The sequence below is a fragment of the Henckelia pumila genome, chromosome 2, assembly GCF_033568475.1.
Source record: "Henckelia pumila isolate YLH828 chromosome 2, ASM3356847v2, whole genome shotgun sequence".
In the NCBI taxonomy this organism is placed as follows: domain Eukaryota; kingdom Viridiplantae; phylum Streptophyta; class Magnoliopsida; order Lamiales; family Gesneriaceae; genus Henckelia; species Henckelia pumila.
Genome location: NC_133121.1, coordinates 136,563,804 through 136,577,972, shown reverse-complemented (window position 1 = coordinate 136,577,972; position 14,169 = coordinate 136,563,804). Strand labels below are relative to the sequence as shown.

General features: G+C 34.5%; 3 protein-coding genes across 4 annotated transcripts; 2 read left to right on the top strand and 1 right to left on the bottom strand.

Moving 5' to 3' along the window:
• The first annotated feature begins 229 nt into the window (after positions 1 to 229).
• Positions 230 to 2,292, top strand: LOC140884053 (protein YCF54, chloroplastic). The gene is made up of 3 exons (XM_073290717.1): positions 230 to 568; positions 1,053 to 1,297; positions 1,953 to 2,292. The coding sequence occupies exons 1-3, from the start codon at positions 362 to 364 to the stop codon at positions 2,137 to 2,139; spliced, it is 639 nt and encodes a 212-aa protein (XP_073146818.1). The 5' UTR covers positions 230 to 361; the 3' UTR covers positions 2,140 to 2,292.
• Positions 2,293 to 2,621: 329 nt separating this feature from the next.
• Positions 2,622 to 4,477, bottom strand: LOC140884615 (NAD(P)H-quinone oxidoreductase subunit N, chloroplastic). Its single transcript, XM_073291416.1, has 4 exons — positions 4,034 to 4,477; positions 3,614 to 3,730; positions 3,326 to 3,411; positions 2,622 to 2,984 (listed from the first exon to the last, which is right to left on the bottom strand). The coding sequence occupies exons 1-4, from the start codon at positions 4,448 to 4,450 to the stop codon at positions 2,924 to 2,926; spliced, it is 681 nt and encodes a 226-aa protein (XP_073147517.1). The 5' UTR covers positions 4,451 to 4,477; the 3' UTR covers positions 2,622 to 2,923.
• A 1,183-nt stretch (positions 4,478 to 5,660) lies between these two features.
• LOC140881431 (uncharacterized) lies at positions 5,661 to 11,666 on the top strand. 2 transcript variants are annotated; one of them, XM_073286737.1, is made up of 6 exons: positions 5,661 to 5,925; positions 7,561 to 7,731; positions 8,039 to 8,164; positions 9,308 to 9,508; positions 10,231 to 10,395; positions 11,002 to 11,666. In XM_073286737.1, exons 1-6 carry the CDS (start codon positions 5,680 to 5,682, stop codon positions 11,386 to 11,388), a joined length of 1,296 nt encoding a protein of 431 aa, XP_073142838.1. In that variant the 5' UTR covers positions 5,661 to 5,679; the 3' UTR covers positions 11,389 to 11,666. The 2 variants fall into 2 exon arrangements, with proteins under 2 accessions (XP_073142838.1, XP_073142839.1); XM_073286738.1 differs by lacking the exon at positions 7,561 to 7,731.
• The last annotated feature ends 2,503 nt before the right edge of the window (positions 11,667 to 14,169 follow it).

Sequence of the window (14,169 nt, the reverse complement as noted above, 5' to 3'; positions counted from 1 at the left end):
CCAAAATTTTATGCCTTTTTATACTAGCGGCCAACAAAAACGTAACTTCCTCGAATGCAAGCCAATAAATCTCTCATCTGAAATGAGATACCTTCGGGGGTCAATCTGTTTTTAACAATAATATAACTGAGATATAAGAAAAGTGGGGTTACATTGCAATTTTCTCAACTATGAGGGGGTTGGAAAAAGTCGAGGGATAAGGGGAGCGTGATTATATCAGATAAGGTTGGTGCTTATGCTTTGCTATTTTCCCACTTAAAAGCTGTAGCTTAGAACCGAGAAACGAAGAGAAATTGCAAAAGGGTGTCTTTTACGGACCACAAGAAAAAGAATTGAAATTTTACTTCGTTTTTTGGCAGCTATGCTGGGTTGTACTACACTGAATTTGGGTTGTTTAGGTGGCGTGATGCTGAATGCTCCCGCCAGCAATGCCAGTAAACCTTTCTTGATCCCTGCAACGAAACCGCTGCCTTTGTTGAATTCTTCGAAACCCATCGGCAGCTGGAAATCGAGAATTTCAGTGAAAACGGCAGTGGCTGCGGTTGATTCTTCTGATCCCACTGAAAAGGTGAGCTTTTTCTCTGCCTGTTATGATATTTTAACTTATCTTGTTCTTTGTCGATCGGTAAAAGCAGGGTGGACCAAGAATTTCGATGGAGGGTGCAACTTCACGTATCTGGAAACTTCGTAATTCTTTTTAGGAAAATGAGACGTGGGTTTGAGTTATGTCATTATGGGATATATATATTTTCTGTAAGCATTATAAATATTTAGTTTTTTTTAACTGTAAGCATTTTGTGTTAGAATATAATGTAATAATTGAAGAGGTTTTAGTGAAAAATTGGATTTCAAATGGCGACTAAGTTGAGAGTTTTGAAAATGTGACTGATAATAAGGTTTTGGGAAAAGTAATGAAAATGATCTGGTTGTATTTGGTTTTATTTCTGGAGATATGAATCATTCCGGAACCGAGTTTCTTAAATTTTGGAGCGCATAAGGTTATGTCATATGTGTTGACTGAGATTAATGTTGGATTGTTTTTGGGAGAACAGGAAGAACAAGCTGAGGGGAAAAAAACATATCATTTTCTTGTGGCGAATGCCAAATTCATGTTGGATGAAGAAGAGCATTTCAAGGAACTTCTAGCTGAGCGTCTTAGGCTTTATGGGGAGAGGGACAAAGAGCAAGATTTTTGGCTGGTGACTGAACCTAAATTCTTGGACAAGTTCCCCAATGTTACCAAGAGACTCAAGAGACCTGCTGTCGCTCTTGTTTCAACCAATGGCACTTGGATTAAGTAAGAACGATAGTTCAATAACTGTAGTGATCAATTAATCTTTTATCATGAAATATCCAACGGTCAATGCATCATTTAGCGTAACTTTTGGCTTAAAAGAACATGGATTGTGAAGTCCATCTTCAATTTATATTCATCTACATTTTTATTCCCTTTTTATGTGGCATAGCGTAGATGTTGAATTATCGTGTATTTGGACTAAAACTATTCCCTGCCTAAAGATTGATAGAAAAGGATAAATGGACTTTAGTTCACTAAACAGAGGCAATTGGCCTGATCAGCATGGACATGTGGACATCTGTATATACTCAGACTGCGCGCTGCTAGAGTTGGGTGGGGTCGGATCTTATGCATATTAGGATTGAGGTGTGAGTGAGGATATGGTTGAGAGATTGAAATCTGTGATTTCCTTGTTGGCTTGGTCTTTAGCCAAGTATGTAGAGTTAGGGGCAAAATTTAGCAACTATTTTCACACTTTTTGATGAGATTGAAAGTGGCTTCGCCACTGGTTTTAACTGAGTCTAATTATGTAAACTTATGCATCTCTTTGTTTTCTCATACATTTTAGTGTCTTTTTGTGCTATTCCATTGCACAAGAATAGATCTGCAAACTTCAATGTCACAATGAGTGAATGATTTTGTGTTTTGAATGTAGGTTCATGAAGTTAAGACTGGACCGTGTGTTGCAAGATAGCTTCGAAGCTGACAACGTAGAAGAAGCTCTTGCATCAAATCCTGTTAATCTCGAGTTTGAAAAGCCTGAAAATTGGACAGCTCCTTATGCCAAATACGAATATGGGTGGTGGGAGCCGTTCCTTCCCCCAAAGACATCATCGGTATGAAGAGCAATATATCTACCCTTTTTGAGAGATTGTGCGTTTTACAGTAGATTCAAATTGTTAGTGATGAGATGGGTTACGGATTCGTCTTTAGGGACGCAAACGAAAGGCTTGTATTAAAACTTTTTTCAGATGTGTTTTATATTAGTTCCTCAAGCTCTAACTTGTGTTTGCGACCACTACGTTATAATGTCTAGCCTTGTGGATCCGGCGTGGAACCAATATAAACCATCTTTTCGCTTTGCCCATCATGTTAGAAATGAGACTTGGACCTAACTCATCTCAAAAGCTAGCTCAAGAGGTGATGATTGCCCTTGTCTATACAAAGGGCTCTCAGCAATGTGGGACAATATTTCAACACACTTTGAATCATTTCTTGATTTAGATGCCGCGTTCATGATGTTAATACAGTTATCCAGACAATCTAAATACCTGTAAATCAGACTCATTGCGAATATAGAACAAACATGCTATGTGAATCTCCCTTCGTGAAAGATCAATTCATTCTATATTTTTACACAGATTCACAAGCGCGTGTGTTTTGTTCACTAGTCTTGAACATACCCTTGTTCCTCGAATCGAAAAATTTGCATCATGTCAACAACTTCAATGCTATTACATGTACATGATTCAACGTATCTGGTGTAACTTGACCATATATCATCACTAGTGAACTACTTGCCTGCTGACGTTCAGCCTTGGCCTCAAAACTGTTGTGAAAATCTAATATAATTTATGATACACAACTCGAATTGTTGCCTTTTTCCTCGAGTGAATTGCCAAATATTTACACTTCTTGCGCTGATAATCCTGCAATTTCTTTGAGTGGTTTCCACACAAACTTTCTCCTGTATCATTATAGCATATACAAAAAAGCAAACACATCGGAAATTCGGAATATAAATTTCTCAAAACAAGAAAATTAATAGTGTGTGGTTTTTCTATTTCCTATACTTTTGCAAAAATTGCAAGAAACTTTCCACTCCATTGATTTCTTTTCTTTAAAAAAAAATTTCAGGTTATTTATTTTTTTTTTTGCGAGATTGTGTGTGTTCTAATACGAGTCATGTTACATATTTAGTACAATCCAGCACATGAAGTATATGGAGTGATTAATGTCGTCGAAATTAATTTATCATATACTATAAAGAATAAAACAAGATAGAATTCAAAGACTATATATATATACCAGTTACCACATTCTGCAATCACTTTGACTCTGGGTCTCAGTGATGGAAGTATAGCAAGAAATTGCAGCTCCGCCTTGGATAAAACCTAAAGTGGCAGGGAAAAAAATTGAGAATCATGGATAACTTACAACCAATATTAACATGTTACGATAACATATCGATATAATCATCGAACATCTTATCTTTCGTACCAAACGATAAAAGATCAGATAAAACATATATAACTAGGGAGTGATAAAAAATAAGATAAAACATATATAACTAGGGAGTGAAATGACAATTAGAACCTTGGCTTCAATAATCCAAACCACTAGTCCTTTAGCATTAGGAGGGAGCAAAGAGAGCCTATAATCAACTTCCGGAGGAAACCACCACCGTGCTATTGGTTGCTTTCCCACATGAGCCTATATAGATAGATTAAAAAAAATTGTAAAAAAAAAATATTTCTAATAATATATACTAGAATTCATTGCACATACTAGTATGTGCTCAATACTATGAAGTTTGTGCACGTACTAGAATTCATTGCACATATTTATTAACAAGAGGTTTTGTGCTCAAAATTTAGAAGCATATGCGTTCAATATTTCAAAGCACAATCAGTGATAGATCTTTCTCTTTTTATAGAAAATTTTAGGATTTCACAAGAAGGATTTCACAAGAGTGACGTATGCAAATTGCCACGAACGCATGAAAAACTTGCTTACGGGACAAACTGGGTGGAACTTGGTGAGAGTGGTCTCGGGATCGCCCAGGCCTCGTGCCGACAAGTCCAAGAAATGATAACCTTTGTAGCGCAGACGATTAAGGTATCGGCCCTCGTATCCTCCCTCGTGAGGCGAGTATATGGCCAACGCCTTGTGCTCCTCCACGTCCTCCAGCCATTGTCCTAAATCCAACTTCACCAGGTCTCCTCCGATGAAATCTTGTAGGCCTCTGCTGCACTTTGTTATAATTGGCATGTTCGTCCTACGTTGTGTCACTTTGCTCATCTTGTGGGACTTGGGGAGATGTTTTTGGCTGGTGTGGCTTATTGAAGGGAGAAGTGATGATGTATAGGAGGCTGCTGCAGCCATTTGGTGCAATATTATGGAATTTGGAAATTTTGTTTTTCCATATCTCATACGGTCGAAAGGAAGATAAGAGATGGATTCTTGGCTCTCATTAGTGCGGCGATTTTGGGCCATTGTGTGTGGTTCAAATATATGGAAATGGGTTGCCCATGTAGCGAGTGGATTCGGATCATCACAATTTGTATTTAGAGTATAGAACACGTCTCTTGTGATGTGTCAAATCTACTCGTATTTAAAATAATAAGTAATGTTTTCGACATAAAAATTAATATATTTTTATGGATGATCAAAATAAGTTATTCGTCTTACAATATTAACTCGTGTGATCGTCGTCCTACAAAAGTATTTGTGTTGCATGAAAAGTCATAGTTTTTGTCCCTATATCGGCCTATTTTATGTATACGTTTTCATTACTTTTCGGGGTTTTTTCCCCATGCTCAGATGTGTCTTTTGTTCGAAGAGGTTTATGTCATTGTAACAACGAGAATTAGATAGCTCATTGTGTGTGATTATTTTGGAATTAATAAATGGTATTTTTTTTTTAAAGTCAAATGGTATGCATTTATTCATCCGCGTAACTTTATAATGATATAAATATCCCCCAATACACCATCGTAGAACCTAATTTTATCCTACTAATAATTGCATTATTTGATCATCAATATGATTGATTATATATATGTAACTTATTTTAAGGTAAATTGCCTTAAAATCTCTTTCTCCAAACTCAAATGTGGTGTATAACTTTTAATATTATGTTACCGGTCGTTTTTATGCATAATTTGCTCATAGGTTCAATATTTTCCCGTATTTTTGCAAAACTTATAATTTTATTAAAGAATAATAAGGTTTTTTGGCACGATTAATTTTCCCATTTTGATTTAAGTAAAAGTATTAGTAAAATATCATTTACTTTTGATACTGAAAATATCGGTTGATTGCATTTGAACGAAAAATATTGTATTAGGATGGAGAGGTTTAGAGTATAGATTTTAATATTGAATAAATTTGAAATTTAGTATAATAGTTATTATAACAATATAATATAAATTGTTAAAAGTTGAAATTGAAATGTGAATAATTAAATTAAAATCATCTAAAAAATTGCATGTTATGGATCCATCGTTATTTTTAGGAAATTAAGTATTTTTTGTGAATCGAAGAAATTAAATATTTTGTTATGAGAGAAATTTTTAAGGAAATTTTACATATTAAAAAATAAATGATTAGCTTGAAATCATAACATAAGCAAAGAAAAGAAAGCATTAATTCACTTGAAAATGGCTTACAGGAGGAGGCAGCAAGGTGGGAGGCCTGATGCCTTCTCTTCAAGTCACAATTATGATTCCGATCCTCCGCCGCCGAATACGGCGGCGGACGGCAGATCGTCCTCGAATTCCTCAGCCTCCTCGCTGGCCACGAAAGCGATCAGAGCTTCGGCGGCTTACAGAGATTCTTCGCTATCTTCCGCCTATGAACAAACCGCTCTCTCCTCGCGACGCGACTTCTCATCTTCCCCTTCTAAGGTGTAGTACCAGCTTAGATCAATTTCCTTTTTGTTTGATTAGGTCGCCGAGATTCAAGTGACATTTGCTTTTTATTATTTGTGTGTGAAAGGTGATGGTTATTTTTTGTGATGTTTTTTTTTTAATCATGATGAATGCCTTTTCTTTCTCTTTGATATGTGATAGATCATGGGAATTAATCTTTACGTCGGCCAGAAAAAAAAAAAGACCTTCATCTTAAACGATAATGCAATTGAATTGTGTAAAGTTTTTAGGTAGGTTCTCATTGGTTGGTGAAAAAACATATGGATTGGTTGCCACATTGCTTAATTATGTCTCAAGCATGTATTTTTTACAGGAATGAATTGACTTCTTACCGGGTTATTGTAAAAGTTACTTTGATTTGTACCATCACGATGGTTTGAATAAGCTAAAACATTTGGCAATGACTTTTGAATGATTGCTTTAGATCTGAAGGATGATAGAGCCTAAAATATGAGTAGGTGTGATCTGGGATGCCGGGGCACTGATTTACTGGTAACGAAGGGTAGAAATGTGGTGTTTCTCTTTTCCTGTCCCATGCAGATCTTTCAGAAGGATACCGTTTATTCATTTATATGTTCTAGAAGACGCGTTAACAGTTGATAATGTTGAGATAAATTGCAAAGGCAAGGTCATCATTAAATGAGCAAATATTTTATATCATGAAAAATGTAATAGTGTCTCGTGTAAATTGACATGAAATATACTTTATAGAAGTACTAGTTTAGAAGATAAATGTATTGACTACAATCATGTGCAGAACTTTTTCTTTAATTCTGGGATCAAATCTTCATGGTGCTAAATTTTGTGCTCTATCTGTGGATGAAAATTTTGATGTCTTCGGGAAATAATGGACCAAGGGAGCAAGAATTTTTCAGTTTCATTGTGCTAAAATGTGGCAGCTGTCAAATGCAATGGCATTGGTGTGTTCATTCTTTTATGCATAATTGCATATATTTGAGCCCTAAATGAATCAGCTTACCTCTGCGTGTAGATGGATGGCACCACCACCAATTAAAAACCGTTGATTTCCACGGTCATTGTAATTTTAAATACTGTGTTAACACACCTAATAACCGATTTATATATCGTCTTTAACATTAAAGGTTTATCGTGAATAAGACTATCAAATTTGTTGAAGAGATGAAGTGAACCTGGATCCTTTGGTACGTCCAATGCGAATAGATAGCACTAATCCATGTATGACCTCCTAATGAAATGGCTGTTTTTTTAGCCATCTTTTTACGGATTGGAACCTTCCATGCTCTATGTTCACCTTAAATCCGCCGCCCTCTCCTTCTTATGATTGCCCCATTTCCTGATGTAGAGGAAAAATTGATTTTATCAAAGTTTTGGTTTGGTGCTACTTTGCTTTCCAAATTAAATGACGCACATACAGTATCTGTTGAGTGTTTATATTGGTGCAGGTATCACCTATATTTTACATAGCTCATCATGCTTTAAACTTTCCGGTCCATTGTGGAAAAAAATGGGTTTTTTATGTTCTGATGTGAATGTTAGAAATATTTTTCATTTTGATTGAGAGTGCAATATACTGGTTTCTAGCTCAGCATTATTATTGTTCTCGAGTAATATTGTGATCATGGAATATAGGATTCATCCTTCTATACAGCAAAGACAAACATGAGTGAATCTAAACAAGGTTTCTGGGGTGTTCTGGCCCGGAAAGCTAAAGCAGTTATTGATGATGATAATGTAGTTCAACCACAAGAAACAGCTGTAGGAACTACAGTTCAGACATCTGATAGAACCAAAAACGGGCAGGTGAGAATTTGTTGAAATTTAAATCGAGTTGCTTCCGGCTGTTGACCTAGTTGACCACACAGCGCATTAAATTTTATCAAAAGAGGGTGTTGACTAACAATTCTATTTAATGAACATTTTTGTTTTTAAAACATATGGTCCTACTTTTTTGGGAAAGATCATTTTTTCTCTTCAGAAATAGGTTTGATCACTTATTTGCAGTTGGTTTTATAAATGTCCTATATTCTCATGCGGTAATATTCTCTAGGTTTGTGCGCAGAAACGCGGAAGTATTGTTTAACTGATTTCCATTCTTCTTGATTTTCAGTACCATAACGGATACAACTCTCCAGAAAACCATCGAAAAACTGACAGCGCTTCTCTACACAAAGGACTAGATAGGATTGCATCATCACTTAATTTTATTGGTGGTACAATTGGTAATGCTCTTGAGGTATGGCTTAAAGTGAATTTATTTAATACTTTTCGGGCCGGATGGGTTCGTAGCAATTACCTTAAAGTGAATTTATTTAATACTTTAAGTGAATATATTTAATACTTTAAGTGAATTTATTTGATACTTTTAAATCGAATTATTGTTCTCGGGTAAAGATCTTAATGTCAAGGGATTGTTAGAGATCAAGAATTTCTTCTGAAATTATCTCATGGCATAACAAGCGGCCAGGTTTATACTAAAAATTAGCGGAGCGTTGCTGTATCTTAGGCGATGAGAAATTGAGTCCTTTGAACTTGAATGCTGATGGAAAGAAGGCATGGTTTTGTTAAGTCTGTAGTAAGGACTTTTTTTGGTACAAAAATTGCATAAAGATACTTGAATTTTTAAAAGTGTGATCTTTTATGATGATGCCTTTGTCGCTACTAAAGTGGCAAATTATGATTTTCAAGCAAATCCCGCCCATTTTAGAGATCCAGCCATTTTTAGATCTTATAAATGTTATATGTGAATTCCGTGGCAGATATTATGAGATTGAGCATGACTTCTAGGGAAAAAATTAATCCCAGCACTCTTATTTCCCATATTGAAAGTCATGGGTGCCGATTTAGAAAATTATCTAGTGAAATGTGAAGAAGTTTTATTTTCTTTCATGTTCCTCATGGTACCTATGACATGATCACGTGGTCGTGGCACAAAGCTGATAATTATTTAGTTCTTGTTGGAAAATGAGTATGATGAATCCCTTTGGAGAACTTGGCATTCCATCCAATCAAGAGTTGCCATTAATCAGGGAAGCCTCTTAATTGAAAGAGAGGGGTTTATCATGGATAGAAGGATGTCTTATGGGTTTGGAAAATTTTCTTTCGTTTGATTGAAACCAATAATTTTGGGAATTGGGACTAATGTTTGTTGGGTAAATAACTCACAGTTCCCTGTTCCATCATGAATTTTCTTTGATATTCAAGAAATCCCCAAAAGTAATGACAATACTGATAATGATTAATGAGAGAGAATATAAACTGACACATTTTTATATATGTCCTTTTGCCGTTGGGTTGCAATTCTCGTGGAGGCACCACTAGTCTCCAGATTAACCTTATTTTTTCATGCAACAAATTGTTTACTCTTTCCTTTTTGCAGGAAGGTATCACTGCTGTCGAAAACCGTACTGCAGGCATAATTCAAGAAACTCGTAAAATTCAGATAAGGAAAAAGAGCAGTAACCTTGTCTCACAGAATCAGGATCCAAGTCTTGGTAGCTTGCGACAACCTGTTATGCAGACTCGTGTGCAGCCTCAGACACACACTGACTTGGAAACACAACTGAAAGCTTCTCGAGACGTAAGGTGGCAGCTGTGTTGCTGTGGTGTTATAACCTAAACCTATTTGCTTGTGGTGACTTGCTTTTGGCTTTCCTTTTGCTATTTTAAGTTCTTTATCCTATAGTAGAACGTGTGCTATGTTTTCATCACTCAGTCGATTAGCAACATGACACATTCAGTTATCAAGAGTTCAATTATTGCAGCTATAATTTTAAGATTAAAGAGTTCTTAAGGGATGCCGAAACTATTGGTATCCAAAGATCGAACTCTACTGATTTATGGGTTCACTTGGTTTAATCATATTTTATTGCAAATGGAACATTCTATAACAGAATAAGAAGTTGGGTGTGGTGAAAGTAAAGCAGAGAAAATCCGGTTGAAAGGAGTCTTACTGCAAAAAGAGCTTAGACTCGGTTCAAGAAAACTCCTTTTGAACATATTTGCGGGGGACACTAATTACACAGATATTGTACTGTCGCAGACTCGCAGATATGATTCAGTGGTCGTTTTAATATCAATGGTCGTTTTAAATCCTATGCAGTCCAATAATATCAATGCAATTTTCAGTGGGTTATTTTATGTTGGGCTGATATGATTACGGGTGGCGGAATGGTGGTGGCATGTGCCTGCTCTTGTGGCCTTCATGGACATTTTCATGCACTATGCTTATGGCTGCATGTTTATTGTATGATAAACTTATCATCTATGTGAGATGCATGATAGATCTATTTTAAATTTCAGGTTGCTATGGCAATGGCTGCAAAGGCGAAACTTCTTCTGCGAGAGCTGAAGACAATCAAGGCTGACCTGGCTTTTGCAAAGGAACGCTGTGGTCAGCTGGAAGAAGAAAACAGAATTCTCAGGGAGAGCCGTGAAAAAGGCGGCAATCCAGAAGATGACGATTTGGTAATCTTATCTTCCATAAAAAGCAAAACCCTTTAAGCTGAAAAACTTGGCATATGTGGCTCCTTTCATCATCATTCTTTTCTGTTGTTTAATCTCCAGGAGTCCCAAATTCAGATATGCCGTGGTTATATCATTTTTGTTTGGCAGATGCCTTATATCCATATATTTGTTTAATGAATGTTTCTTCTCTAAAAATCAGAAAGCGTGAACTTTTTGTGTTTTTACTTTTTTGACAAGATGTTTTATGTTTCAAAAAGTTATAAAAGTGATTTTATGTCAACATATTGAAAAAATGATCCTATTTAAAGAATATTTAGAACAAACGATCTATGACTTGTGGGATCGTATGTTAAATCTTTTTTCTAATTAGGCTTGATAAATCCTCACAAACAAGGGTCCATTTAACTTAGCTAGCTTCCTCTCCTTAGTCACTGACTTGTTCAATCTTAATATCTCATTTCTTAATTGGCTTTTCTTCGTAGTGCTTGAAAACAGTAGGTACAATTGTGTGGCAATTTACCATGGCACTAGTATTGACAGATTTCATTCGAAGTTTTTCTCCAATTACATATTTGACAAGACTTTATGTCAACATTTACTTCTCAGATAAGGCTTCAACTCGAGACCCTTTTGGCTGAGAAAGCTCGACTCGCGCAAGAGAATTCGGTCTATGCACGGGAGAATCGTTTCTTGAGGGAAATTGTCGAGTACCACCAGCTCACCATGCAGGATGTTGTGTACTTCGATGAAGGCAGCGAAGAGGTCACCGAGGTTTACCCCATCAATGTAACTACACCCACCAGCATGCAGTCCATTTTCACTACCTCTTCTCTCCCACCAACTCCCACAATTCCACATGGAGCAGTCATGGTAACAACTGAGGATTTATCTCCTGTTTCTTCCCCGCGGCTAGACCTCAAAGAGGCTTATCCAATTGTCAATCCAGTGAACCCTTACATCCAAACGCCAACAGAAGATTTACGAAGGCATTAGCTGGCTTCGGAGTGATTTCCATCCTAACAGAAGTGGCTTGTTTTAGAATCAAAGCTCATGTTTTATGTTTTATAGTATATAAAGAGGTTGGTGAGAGGAGTGAGGACCGAGGAATAACTTAAGTGACCTTTCATTTTGTCATGTCTTCTTTTTTTTCCTCTGTTTATTTCTTCTTTTTTTTTTACTTCATTTTTTTGGTCTGAGTGGAAGCTTGTGTTGTGCTTCATACAAATTGTGAAAAGGGATGTAATTAATAAAGAAATTCTTGATTGTCCTTGCAGTTGGTGACAAATAAAGTTTACACTTGTATGTTTAACCCCATCGGCCATCATCGAGATTTTATATATATATATATATAGAAATTTTCAGCTCCCAACTAATAATGTTCAACTCGTTTCCGACCACTAAAATCCTGTATCGTGTTTTAGTGATGCGAAAAATTAAAAAAAAACATCTAAAATCCGGTACCGGGTTTTAGTGGTCGGGAACGAGGTGGACAGAAATTGTTGGACAACTATATATATATATATATATATATATATATATATATATATATATAGAAATTTTCAGCTGCCCAACCAATGATAACCAACTCGTCCCCGACAACTAAAACCCGGTAGTGGGTTTTAGTGATACGAATTTTTTTTAAAAAAATAACTAAAACCCGACTGAAAATTATTATATATATATATATATATATATATATATATAAATTCTCAGTTGTCCAACCAATGATGTCCAACTCGTCCCCAACCACTAAAACTCGGTACTGTGTTTTAGTGATGCGAAAAATAAAAAAAATAACTAAAACCCGATACCGGGTTTTAGTAATCGGGGACGAGGTGGAAAAATATTGTTGGGTAGCTGAAAAGTCCTTTCTCAGCTGCCCAACCAATGATGTTCAACTCGTCCCCAACCACTAAAACCCGGTACCGTGTTTTAGTGATGCGAAAAATAAAGAAAAAACAACTAAAACCCGGTGGTCGGGGACGAGGTGGAGAAATATTGTTGGGCAGCTGAAAAGTCCTTTCTCAGCTGCCCAACCAATGATGTTCAACTCGTCCCCAACCACTGAAACCCGGTACCGTGTACCGGTCAACTCATCTATTGTACATGGTGGACATGAAGTGGACATATAATGTTGGGCACCATAAAAGAACTCATATTATATATATATATATATATATATATATATATATATATATATATATATATATATATATATATCTATTTTTTTTTTTGACGGGCAAAACTTGTAATATTATTATTATTATCATTATTACTATTACTACATTTATAAATAAGTGAGTTCATTTGTGAATTTACATGACTATTCTTTCTCTATTATTACATAATTAATGTGTTTTTCCAATTATTTATTTATATATGACTCTTGAATTAATTAATTTATTTAAAAATTCTATCATGCACTCTTTCAAATACAAAAAAGTAAAATACTATTAATATTTTAAATCTATTATTACATAATTAATGTGTTTTTTTTCCAATTATTTATTTTCATCACCTGCACCGTAGGGTTCAGAAAATCTGTGTGCGATCAGGTTTTAGTGATGCAAAAAAGAATCACTAAAACTCGATCGCACACAGATTTTTTGCACCATAAGGTGCACTCATCAATATATATATATATATATATATATTTAAAAAAACGATCCAAAATATAACAAAATAAAGTCAAACTTACAACATTACGAAAGATTTAAAAGATTTGTTACATATACGTTTCAAACCTGAGATCTAATTGATTTTTGAGTCGGATGATCATATTAAATATTTTTTTTTTTACTCAAAAAAATGCTATTTTTTATTTTTAAAAATCTAATAATATTCAATAAAAAAATACTTTTCTTTTTAAAAAAAATCTTCACAGATAATCTAAAGATGTTTTTGAAATTTGAGTAAATTATGTATTATTATTAGTTATAAAAGAATGTGAGACGGCGAAGGCTTGTGAGGAAGTAGACTTCTTTCGCTGATCAACTGTAATAACACGTGCCTTGTTTTTAAAGTTAATTAAGTCAAATAATTGAATTGTGTGTTAAAAATATGTATTAGTAAATTCTAATAATAATCAATAAAAATACTTTTCTTTTAAAAAAAATTCTTCATTATCTAAAGATGAGTAAATGGTGTATTATTATTAGGCATAAAAAATGCGAGACGGTTAGAGCTTGTGAGGGAGTATACTTCTTCCGATGATCAACTGTAGTAAAACGTATTTTATTTTTAAAGTTAATTAAGCCAAATAATTGAATTGTGTGTTAAAAATATGTATCAGTAAATATTGGGTGATAGAAGACATTAAAATACATATTTAATTTATGGTACATTGCAGTTGAAATAATTTTAAATCAGGTCAAGTTTTTAAAAATACACACAATTATATTGATATTTTTTTTTGACAAATTTTATTGATATTGTTATTGTTATTGTTACATTGTGATAATGAGTAAAATTCATTTTGATACACAAATTATTGATAAAATGTTAAATTGGTACATGAACTATTGAAAATGATTTAATTGGTACATAATCAACTTATAAAGTCAATTTTACCCTTTATCTACATTATTTCAAAGTCTAATATTTTTGTTAAATTAAAATAGATACACATTTTATTTTTCAAAATTAGTTTATTAATACAATTATAAGCATAAATTTATATTTATTTAAATTTTATATTATAAACAAGGGATCGTATTTTTTGTACGAAACATTGTAAATATTAATTAATACAAACATGTACATACACATATATAC

Excerpts from the sequence above, each read along its gene's own strand:
- LOC140884053 (XM_073290717.1), top strand. The coding sequence starts at position 362 with ATGCTGGGTTGTACTACACTGAATTTGGGTTGTTTAGGTGGCGTGATG. Across the intron at positions 569-1,052 it reads CTTCTGATCCCACTGAAAAG|GAAGAACAAGCTGAGGGGAA; the intron begins GTGAGCTTTTTC and ends TTGGGAGAACAG. Across the intron at positions 1,298-1,952 it reads ACCAATGGCACTTGGATTAA|GTTCATGAAGTTAAGACTGG; the intron begins GTAAGAACGATA and ends TTTTGAATGTAG.
- LOC140884615 (XM_073291416.1), bottom strand. The coding sequence starts at position 4,450 with ATGAGATATGGAAAAACAAAATTTCCAAATTCCATAATATTGCACCAA. Across the intron at positions 3,731-4,033 it reads AGTTCCACCCAGTTTGTCCC|GCTCATGTGGGAAAGCAACC; the intron begins GTAAGCAAGTTT and ends CTATCTATATAG. Across the intron at positions 3,412-3,613 it reads TTTGGATTATTGAAGCCAAG|GTTTTATCCAAGGCGGAGCT; the intron begins GTTCTAATTGTC and ends CTGCCACTTTAG.
- LOC140881431 (XM_073286737.1), top strand. The coding sequence starts at position 5,680 with ATGGCTTACAGGAGGAGGCAGCAAGGTGGGAGGCCTGATGCCTTCTCT. Across the intron at positions 5,926-7,560 it reads TCTCATCTTCCCCTTCTAAG|GATTCATCCTTCTATACAGC; the intron begins GTGTAGTACCAG and ends CATGGAATATAG. Across the intron at positions 9,509-10,230 it reads AACTGAAAGCTTCTCGAGAC|GTTGCTATGGCAATGGCTGC; the intron begins GTAAGGTGGCAG and ends TTTAAATTTCAG.